The sequence below is a fragment of the Biomphalaria glabrata genome, chromosome 4, assembly GCF_947242115.1.
Source record: "Biomphalaria glabrata chromosome 4, xgBioGlab47.1, whole genome shotgun sequence".
NCBI classification, from domain to species: Eukaryota; Metazoa; Mollusca; class Gastropoda; family Planorbidae; genus Biomphalaria; species Biomphalaria glabrata.
The window spans coordinates 50,525,738-50,537,772 of record NC_074714.1 but is presented as its reverse complement, the minus strand read 5'-3'; the positions used below and the strand labels follow the sequence as shown (position 1 = coordinate 50,537,772).

At 33.8% G+C, this 12,035-nt stretch overlaps 1 protein-coding gene across 4 annotated transcripts in view; it reads left to right on the top strand.

Moving 5' to 3' along the window:
- The window catches only part of LOC106077032 (uncharacterized), a 34,235-nt gene that overhangs the window by 8,454 nt on the left and 13,746 nt on the right, over window positions 1-12,035 (top strand). For 3 of the 4 annotated variants that reach the window (XM_056025272.1, XM_056025271.1, XM_056025273.1), the window contains 6 exons: window positions 238-320; window positions 425-539; window positions 1,838-1,912; window positions 5,072-5,160; window positions 5,697-5,770; window positions 10,828-10,904. In XM_056025272.1, the coding sequence (XP_055881247.1) occupies window positions 238-320; window positions 425-539; window positions 1,838-1,912; window positions 5,072-5,160; window positions 5,697-5,770; window positions 10,828-10,904 (513 nt within the window). The remainder of the gene's footprint in view (window positions 1-237; window positions 321-424; window positions 540-1,837; window positions 1,913-5,071; window positions 5,161-5,696; window positions 5,771-10,827; window positions 10,905-12,035) is intronic. The other variant, XM_056025274.1, reaches the window with a different exon arrangement.

Here is a 12,035-nt window from a genome sequence, read left to right as displayed (position 1 = left end):
GCACCCAAAGATCCCGAAGTAAAAATAAAGTAAATGACCTCTTTCAGACCTTATGATCCTTGTAACTATTATAACAGATGTTGTAAAGGTCATCTGTTTCTGTAGCTCATGGAGATTTGAACCCAAGCACTTTACCATCCAGCCACGACGCCCCTGGATTGTTTCTACTTCCAATTTTTAACATTTAGTTTTTTTGAATTTGTATTTTTTTTTAAGTCCAATGTCTGGATGTTACAGAAAATGTGGCGTAAGCTGGGTGTCTGGGTGATGATCAGAGGTGTACTCAGCAGACTTCAGAAACACGTCATGGAGCAAATGACGTAAGCAGATTAACACATCTTTCAGTAATTGGATGTCTCTTATAAATGTCAATTATATATCTGTTTGTGTGTGTACTGACCTTGACACTGTCGGTCTTTTTTAGAACAGACCCGTCTAACCCTCTGTATGCACAGTTCACATTGTCCAAGAAAGGGCCAGAGGTGGACGAACATAACAGAATGCTCTTTGACGCCAGCTATTACAAGGCAAACAGACAGGTGTGTTCATAGATCCTGTCCACTTTCGTTTATTACCTTTTTTTTTTTGCCTGCTTTTTTTTTTTGCCTGCTTTTTTTTTTTTTTTGCCTGCTTTTTATTTATTTTTTTTGCCTGCTTTTTTTTTTTGCCTGCTTTTTTTTTTTTTTTGCTTTCTCTTTTTTTTTCTTATGTTTTTTTTTTTTTGTTGTTGTTTTTATTACTTTGTTTTTTTTTGTCTGTTGTTTTCTGTTTTCTTGCCTACTTTTGTTTCTTGTTTAGCTTACTTTTTATTTCTTGGGATGTGTGGCCGAGAGGCTAAGTACGCTCGAACATGGCTTGGCTGCCTATCAAGAAAGCTGGAGGTTCGACGTCCGACTCGAGCAGAGTTCTGTTTACTGAGCGCCTAAAGGCAGCAAATGGTCAACAAATGAGATTGGACCAAAGCGCTCTGAGCAGGCTATAAGCATGAAATTTGCGCTTTATAAAAGCTATAAAAAAACACTTTTTTTTTGCTTGCCTACTTTTTTCTTGCCAACTTTTTTGTATATACTTTTTCTTGTCTACTTTATTACTTATTTCTTACCTACTTATTTTTCTCGCCTACTTTTTCCTGTCAACATTTTTGCCTTCCCCTTTCTAGCCAACTTTTTCTTGCTAAAGGTTTTCGTTCTTGCCTACTTAAATCACTTGCTTCTTTAAATCGTCAGTTCTCTTCAACATGTGTCTTTAAAAAAAAGTTATCTTCGCATAAACGTATCATGAGCAGTTATATCTCTTTATATATTGTGTATAGTTTATAAATAGTCATGGATGTCTTTCTAATATATATATATATATATATATATATATATATATATATATATAATGATTAAGGCTGGAGGGAAACAAACTTTAAATTTATGTTGAAAATTGTAAAACATATAGTAGTGATATATTCAATACGAAGAGACATCAAAAAAAAAAAAAGAATGTAAATAGCACTCGAAAGACAATGGCTTCTTTTGCTTGAAATGTAGCAAAAAATGTAGGTCTTATATGGGTCCCAGTGGCCACATGATATACTGCACTGTTCTTGGTTCATGGATTCGATGACATTTGCCTTTCAGATATACACCACGAGATATATTTCAAGTCTTAAGAGACATAGGCCTATATTATACTATGCTGAAAAAATAAATATAACGAGTGCCTCGAAACGGATATTGTAACTGGATAGCCAATATTTAACATAAAAGATTGCAGATTTTATTTTCTACTTAATTTGATAGTTGACTACAAATAGATCTTATAATTAATATCAGATTTGTTTTTGTTTCAGATGAGAACTACCCAGGAAGTTAGACGGATTTTAACATTACCATCAGATCAAAGAACTGATGATGATATTTATTGTGTAAGCTGTATTATAACCGCTTATAGCAAATGTCATTATAGTATCAGTGTATTGTTAGAAACGTTATTAAACTCACATACACACACACAAAAGTGGGGAAAACTATTTTAGGAAGAGTGTGTGTAGGTGTTTGAGATAATTAAACACTTTAAAGGAAGAGATTAAAATATATAGGCAACCAAGTAATTAGTGAAGCTTATAATTTATAAGTCTGTTTTCATGTCTACAGTTTATTAGATTCTCCCCCTTTCAAGTTCATTAGATTCCCCCCTTTAAAGTTCATTAGATTCTCCCTCTTTAAAGTTTATTAGGTTCTCCCTCTTTAAAGTTCATTAGATTCCCCCTCTTTAAAGTTTATTAGATTCCCCCTCTTTAAAGTTCATTAGATTCTCCCTCTTTAAAGTTCATTAGATTCCCCCTCTTTAAAGTTCATTAGATTCTCCCTCTTTAAAGTTCATTAGATTCTCCCTCTTTAAAGTTCATTAGATTCTTCCTCTTTAAAGTTCATTAGATTCTCCCTCTTTAAAGTTCATTAGATTCTCCCCCTTTAAAGTTCATTAGATTCTTCCTCTTTAAAGTTCATTAGATTCTCCCTCTTTAAAGTTCATTAGATTCTTCCTCTTTAAAGTTCATTAGATTCTTCCTCTTTAAAGTTCATTAGATTCTCCCCCTTTAAAGTTCACCAGATTCTTCCTCTTTAAAGTTCATTAGATTCTCCCTCTTTGAAGTTCATTAGATTCTCCCCCTTTAAAGTTCACCAGATTCTCCCTCTTTAAAGTTCATTAGATTCTTCCTCTTTAAAGTTCATTAGATTCTCCCTCTTTAAAGTTAATGTTAACCAGATTCTCTCTCTTTAAAGTTCACCAGATTCTCCCTCTTTAAAGTTCACCAGATTCTCTCTCTTTAAAGTTCACCAGATTCTCTCTCTTTAAAGTTTATTAGATTCTCTCTCTTTAAAGTTCACCAGATTCTCTCTCTTTAAAGTTCACCAGATTCTCTCTCTTTAAAGTTTATTAGATTCTCCCTCTTTAAAGCTAATTAGATTCTCTCTCTTTAAAGTTCACCAGATTCTCCCTCTTTAAAGTTCACCAGATTCTCTCTCTTTAAAGTTCACCAGATTCTCTCTCTTTAAAGTTCACCAGATTCTCCCTCTTTAAAGTTCACCAGATTCTCTCTCTTTAAAGTTCACCAGATTCTCCCTCTTTAAAGTTCACCAGATTCTTCCTCTTTAAAGTTCACCAGATTCTCTCTCTTTAAAGTTCACCAGATTCTCTCTCTTTAAAGTTTATTAGATTCTCTCTCTTTAAAGTTCACCAGATTCTCTCTCTTTAAAGTTCACCAGATTCTCTCTCTTTAAAGTTCACCAGATTCTCTCTCTTTAAAGTTCACCAGATTCTCTCTCTTTAAAGTTTATTAGATTCTCCCTCTTTAAAGTTCACCAGATTCTCTCTCTTTAAAGTTCACCAGATTCTCCCTCTTTAAAGTTCACCAGATTCTCCCTCTTTAAAGTTCACCAGATTCTCTCTCTTTAAAGTTCACCAGATTCTCCCTCTTTAAAGTTCACCAGATTCTCTCTCTTTAAAGTTTATTAGATTCTCTCTCTTTAAAGTTCACCAGATTCTCTCTCTTTAAAGTTTATTAGATTCTCCCTCTTTAAAGTTCACCAGATTCTCTCTCTTTAAAGTTCACCAGATTCTCCCTCTTTAAAGTTCACCAGATTCTCCCTCTTTAAAGTTCACCAGATTCTCTCTCTTTAAAGTTCACCAGATTCTCCCTCTTTAAAGTTCACCAGATTCTCTCTCTTTAAAGTTTATTAGATTCTCTCTCTTTAAAGTTCACCAGATTCTCTCTCTTTAAAGTTTATTAGATTCTCCCTCTTTAAAGTTAATTAGATTCTCTCTCTTTAAAGTTCACCAGATTCTCCCTCTTTAAAGTTCACCAGATTCTTCCTCTTTAAAGTTCACCAGATTCTCTCTTTAAAGTTCACCAGATTCTCCCTCTTTAAAGTTCACCAGATTCTTCCTCTTTAAAGTTCACCAGATTCTCTCTCTTTAAAGTTTATTAAATTCTCCCTCTTTAAAGCTCATTAAAGTTTCTCTCATTAAAGTTTTCAACATTACCCCTCTTCAAATCTTATTATATTCTTCCTTCTCTAAAGCTCACTGAGATGAACTCCGATTGGTGACAAGGCAGGGAGACCTAGGTCTCCCGTAGTGCCCTGGTAATGAACTCTGCTGTGCGACGTAGTGCCTCATAGCCTCCATACAGATGTAGTTGACCATTGGATATGTCTCATCCTCTTGCAAGACGTGCACCACCGTTTCTTCTGACTCTCCGCAGTGACGACAACGGGCATCATAATTGGGCGGAACCGGACAAAGTATGCACCAATGGGGAAGTGTCCCGTACGCCACTGCGCTATTATCGACTGCTCCCACCATTTTAGCCTCCACCACGGGTCGTTTCGGAGCATGTACTGCCAGACTCCCCCTGGCAGTTTCGGATTCATCCCAGGATTTTACCATTTTCCATGTACCCACTTTCGTATGACAGTCGTAGCCTGTTGAAACGTACTTGGGGCCTCGAAAATGGGCACGGCCAGTGCTCCTTCTCTCGCTAGACCATCAGCCAAGGCATTTGACCCTCACGCCGCAGTGCGAGGGCACCCACTGCATCAAGATGACAGCTCCAATAAATCGGCGGATGTTATTTGCGGCGCCGAGTGCCTCCTCCACCATATGAAACTTTCCCCCCTAAGCTCACTAGATCCTCCCTCTCTTAAGTTCATGTCGCCAACTGTGCACGTTGCTTTGTGGCTCTGTTAACACCATACAGACATATCTATATCTCAAATACCAACAGTCTGACGTGGTCATTAAAAATAAAGTCCAATTTGAAATCATCACATCGTCATTAAATTAATACATATTTAGTAATGGTGTATATTTTAATGAAATGGGAAAATACTTACATAGGAAATGAATTAACATAACATCTTAACATTATGCCCATATGTCCAACTACGATACCATTTAGCGTACCTTTATCTTTGTTATTCTCACTAGGATACTATTTAGTATAGCATTATCTATGTATGTATTTTTAGAATATCTATTAGTATTATCGACGTATGCAATTGTCTAACAATGTCTTTCTAAGGCTATGATTGGACTACGAGGTATCAGAACAATAGCAGAGTATCCTATACGAATGCAACAATATCTGGCCAAGTTCGGAACTATTCAATGGTAAAATTACTCGATAAAAAGTGTACTATTCGTCTGTGTTTTAGTATGAATGTTTAACCATTTATCTCTAATAAAAAACAACAACATTTACCATATTCGAACTCAAGGAACTCGGTACAGCAGCCGAGCTTACTACCAAGTGACCACGCCGTAAATTAAGAATCTTCACATTTTTATCGTGGAGGCGTGGTGGCTGAGTGTTTTGCTTCCTAACCGGGTTCAAACCCTGGTGTATACTGGGATTTTTAATTTCGGGATCTTAAGGGGCGACTCTGAATTCACCCAGCTCTAACGGGTACCTGACATAAGTTGGGTAAAGTAGCTTAAATACGATTGGTTGTTGTGCTGGCCACATGACACCCTAGTTAACCATGGGTCACAGAAACAGATGACCTTTACATCATCTCCCCTATAGATTGCAAGATCTGAAAGGGGAATTACATTTTTATTATTAGCATAAGTTGTTTGTTTTTTTTTGTTGCTAAGAAAAACGAAATGAAAATACTTCTTGGTAAGCTCTCTCTCAATGTTTCTAGTTTTGAGCCCAACAAAGTTATTGTACTACAAGGAAGAATTCCTGAAGCCTTTTACTTTGTGCTGTCTGGTCAAGGTAAGTCTTAATGTGGGCTAAGCTGCTTCATCTAGCTTAGCATATGGACACACAGTGTTAGCTGCTTCATCTAGCTTAGCATATGGGCATACAGTGTTAGCTGCTTCATCTAGCTTAGCATATGGATACACAGTGTTAGCTGCTTCATCTAGCTTAGCATATGGACATACAGTATTAGCTGCTTCTTCTAGCTTAGCATGTGGACACACAGTGTTAGCTGCTTCATCTAGCTTAGCATGTGGACACACAGTGTTAGCTGCTTCATCTAGCTTAGCATATGGGCATACAGTGTTAGCTGCTTCATCTAGCTTAGCATATGGACACACAGTGTTAGCTGCTTCTTCTAGCTTAGCATGTGGACATACAGTGTTAGCTGCTTCATCTAGCTTAGCATGTGGACACACAGTGTTAGCTGCTTCATCTAGCTTAGCATGTGGACATACAGTGTTGGCTGCTTCATCTAGCTTAGCATATGGGCATACAGTGTTTTAGCTGCTTCATCTAGCTTAGCATATGGGCATACAGTGTTAGCTGCTTCATCTGGCTTATCATTAAGGACATACAGTGTTAGCTACTTCATCTAGCTTAGCGTATGCACGTACAGTGTTAGCTGCTTCATCTAGCTTAGCTTTTTAGTGACTTTAATTTTTTTTTAAATACACATTTGAGATATGCACAGTGGAATTTGAGCTGGTCTAGAACTTGCTACTGAGTACAACGTAACTACAGTTTGTGCATTATTTTATTTTTAAATAAAAAATGTATTTCTGTGCGATTGGGGTATTTGCAATCAATTATGGTTACGTTGCTCTCTGTATTTACCAGATGAGTTTGAGTTTTAAAATTGGTTTCATGTCACAAACAAAACTGGAGATCTTCACGATAAACTAAAACAATGTCAAGGACGCAAAATTAAACCCAAAATGTTGCCAACTAGATTTTCAAAAAAATTAAACTATAATTCGAAGTGTAAATTTTGTTAAAGAATGCACTAATCTATAATTATTACATGCACAATTCTTGGAGATTTTCATGCAAGTAAATAGAAAGATTTTTGGTGTATCCGGCGTACAAATTAAAAGATGTGTTGAATGGCTATTGTTTTTTTTTAAATAAAAAGTTAAATCATGGTTAAATGAATATTTCTGTGCATTTTTTAGCACCGCAGAGTCAAATTTTTAAAGCTCTTCGTTTGCAGCTTTTTATTTAGTTTGCAACACTGACGTCAATTTTAGCGTCTTTGACAATGTTTTGTTTAACGTGTAAATATCCAACATCCCATTTTCCCCTTTTCATAAATTTAGAAAGCCTTCAGGATAGAAGGCTTAAAAGTAAAGTAGCAATTATACATAAAACACTGAATTTAATAAAAATACGCTGAAAGACACAAAGATAAAGGCACATTCCTCGTCCCATATGCTAGGACAAATTTGTACAAATGCTCTTTCTTCCCTAGCGCTATTAGAGCATGGAATGGGTTGCCTGAGCTAGCCAGGAAAACCAGTGACTTGGCAGAATCTAAGTCATTGGTTAATATGCATGACTAAATGAATGACGCGTTGGACGTGATCATCTTCTTTTTTGAAGTAACGTCTGTATTATATAAGATAAGATAAGATGTCCTGGAAGGAAAGTCTAATGTTTTCTTCATATTGAAATGATTTTGTGCTACAAATAGAAGTGCTTACGTTTTGTTCTGAAGTGCTAAAAGTGCACACAAATGACCATATATCTAAAAGTGCACACCAATGACCATATAATATATCTAAAAGTGCACACAAATGATCATATAATATATCTAAAAGTGCACACAAAAGATCATATAATATATCCAAAAGTGCACACCAATGATCATATAATATATCTAAAAGTGCACACAAAAGATCATATAATATATCCAAAAGTGCACACCAATGACCATATAATATATCTAAAAGTGCACACAAATGACCATATAATATATCTAAAAGTGCACACAAATGACCATATAATATATCTAAAAGTGCACACAAATGACCATATAATATATCTAAAAGTACACACAAATGATCATATAATATATCTAAAAGTGCACACAAATGACCATATAATATATCCAAAAGTGCACACAAATGATCATATAATATATCTAAAAATGCACACAAATGACCATATAATATTTAAAAGTGCACACAAATGACCATATAATATATCTAAAAGTGCACACAAATGATCATATAATATATCTAAAAGTGCACACAAATGATCATATAATATATCTAAAAGTGCACACAAATGACCATATAATATATCCAAAAGTGCACACAAATGATCATATAATATATCTAAAAATGCACACAAATGACCATATAATATCTAAAAGTGCACACAAATGACCATATAATATATCTAAAAGTGCACACAAATGATCATATAATATATCCAAAAGTGCACACAAATGATCATATAATATATCTAAAAGTGCACACAAATGACCATATAATATATCCAAAAGTGCACACAAATGATCATATAATATATCTAAAAATGCACACAAATGACCATATAATATCTAAAAGTGCACACAAATGACCATATAATATATCTAAAAGTGCACACAAATGATCATATAATATATCCAAAAGTGCACACAAATGACCATATAATATATCTAAAAGTGCACACAAATGACCATATAATATATCTAAAAGTGCACACAAATGATCATATAATATATCTAAAAGTGCACACAAATGACCATATAATATATCTAAAAGTGCACACAAATGACCATATAATATATCTAAAAGTGCACACAAATGACCATATAATATATCCAAAAGTGCACACAAATGACCATATAATATATCCAAAAGTGAAAACAAATGACCATATAATATATCTAAAAGTGCACACAAATGACCATATAATATATCCAAAAGTGCACACAAATGACCATATAATATATCCAAAAGTGCACACAAATGACCATATAATATATCTAAAAGTGCACACAAATGACCATATAATATATCCAAAAGTGCACACAAATGACCATATAATATATCCAAAAGTGCACACAAATGACCATATAATATATCCAAAAGTGCACACAAATGACCATATAATATATCTAAAAGTGCACACAAATGACCATATAATATATCCAAAAGTGCACACAAATGACCATATAATATATCCAAAAGTGCACACAAATGACCATATAATATATCTAAAAGTGCACACAAATGACCATATAATATATCCAAAAGTGCACACAAATGACCATATAATATATCTAAAAGTGCACACAAATGATCATATAATATATCCAAAAGTGCACACAAATGACCATATAATATATCTAAAAGTGCACACAAATGATCATATAATATATCCAAAAGTGCACACAAATGACCATATAATATATCTAAAAGTGCACACAAATGATCATATAATATATCCAAAAGTGCACACAAATGATCATATAATATATCTAAAAGTGCACATAAATGACCATATAATATATCCAAAAGTGCACACAAATGACCATATAATATATCTAAAAGTGCACACAAATGACCATATAATATATCTAAAAGTGCACACAAATGATCATATAATATATCCAAAAGTGCACACAAATGACCATATAATATATCTAAAAGTGCACACAAATGACCATATAATATATCTAAAAGTGCACACAAATGATCATATAATATATCTAAAAGTGCACACAAATGACCATATAATATATCCAAAAGTGCACACAAATGATCACATAATATCTAAAAGTGCACACAAATGACCATATAATATATCCAAAAGTGCACACAAATGACCATATAATATATCCAAAAGTGCACACAAATGACCATATAATATATCTAAAAGTGCACACAAATGACCATATAATATATCTAAAAGTGCACACAAATGACCATATTATACATCTAAAAGTGCACACAAATGACCATATAATATATCTAAAAGTGCACACAAATGACCATATAATATATCCAAAAGTGCACACAAATGACCATATAATATATCCAAAAGTGCACACAAATGACCATATAATATATCTAAAAGTGCACACAAATGACCATATAATATATCCAAAAGTGCACACAAATGACCATATAATATATCCAAAAGTGCACACAAATGACCATATAATATATCTAAAAGTGCACACAAATGACCATATAATATATCCAAAAGTGCACACAAATGACCATATAATATATCCAAAAGTGCACACAAATGACCATATAATATATCCAAAAGTGCACACAAATGACCATATAATATATCTAAAAGTGCACACAAATGACCATATAATATATCCAAAAGTGCACACAAATGACCATATAATATATCCAAAAGTGCACACAAATGACCATATAATATATCTAAAAGTGCACACAAATGACCATATAATATATCCAAAAGTGCACACAAATGACCATATAATATATCTAAAAGTGCACACAAATGATCATATAATATATCCAAAAGTGCACACAAATGACCATATAATATATCTAAAAGTGCACACAAATGATCATATAATATATCCAAAAGTGCACACAAATGACCATATAATATATCTAAAAGTGCACACAAATGATCATATAATATATCCAAAAGTGCACAAAAATGATCATATAATATATCTAAAAGTGCACACAAATGACCATATAATATATCCAAAAGTGCACACAAATGACCATATAATATATCTAAAAGTGCACACAAATGACCATATAATATATCTAAAAGTGCACACAAATGATCATATAATATATCCAAAAGTGCACACAAATGACCATATAATATATCTAAAAGTGGACACAAATGACCATATAATATATCTAAAAGTGCACACAAATGATCATATAATATATCCAAAAGTGCACACAAATGACCATACCTTTTAAAAAAAAGCCTAGCTTATCAACACTTTATTTAGTACACCGGATACACCTAAAAAAGTTATTTATAGTTTATCCGACATGAATGAAAATCTCCACTATTATCCTTATGTTTGTTTTTGTTGATGTTGCTATCAGTTTTGGTGGCAGTACAGGATGAAATCACAGGTCAAGTGAAAGTCAAATGTCACTTACACCGTGGTCACTTTTTCGGGGTAGGTTGTCATTTTTTTAATTAAAACTTTGCTTTCCCTGTCAACTGTTAGTTCCAATTGTTTGATAGTATTGATGGTTAATCCACTTATGTTATTCTATTTTTCAACACTGTCCTTCTTACAACACACTGCCTTCACAACGAGGCTTATGACACACTTCCAGAAGTTTAAAGAAGGTATAGCACCGCCTCACGCTTACGGACCGAATGTGGCCCGCGGATCGTAGTTTGAGCTTCACTGAATTTAACATTCGCACGCTTTCACCCATAAACTTTATTCACCAACAAAAAATAATGCTGATCAATATCCGAGGGGAAACAATCGACCAGAAGATGATTCTGGAGCGTAATATAAGAATTAAAACAAGTTCAAGGTCGTTTCCAGCACTCACAATCTACCAATCCAAATGGATTTGCCCCCAAATTTGTTCGTTTTTTGGACTCTTCTACAGCGTTGACCTCTGAACTCTAAACTGACTACTAGGAGAGAGAGAGAGCTTTACAAAGAAAGATATCTCTATTTGTTACAATCCATCAAGGCATGCACAAAAAATGTATCGGTACTAATTAGTCAGTAGGTCTAATTTAAATAACTTTGGACTGAAGGTAAATTTGTTTTGTCCGAAAACTATTTCTGAGCGTATTTTTTCAGTGCATAAATTCACAGTATTTATTAGGGGTGCATTATGGTTAAGCAATGTTTTATATATATATATATATATTCAACTCTTTACTGAATACAAAATTACATTTGAGTCGAATGCGGGAATACCCACTACAAACACGTTAACAGATAGCTAAATTTAATTTTAAGATGATTATATTTTGAAAACTTAAAACGGTGTTATGGATTGTATGTGCGTGTTAATGAAGTTAGGAAAGCAGGGCGGTTGTTTTGGTTGTGTAGGTCTATCTGATGAAACCACGCGGTGGACTTGCGTAATTCAAGAGGATAAATGACTTGCGTGTAAGTTGAAGGGGAGATTAGCAAGAGAAGGTAGACCGAAAAGACGTGTACTTGTATTTGTTTAATTATCCCTTCAATTGTGTTTCTATGTAAATCTATTTCTATATGTTTTATGTCGGGCCCGTACGTAATTATAAATAAAAATTTATATTTAACTGAGTTTGA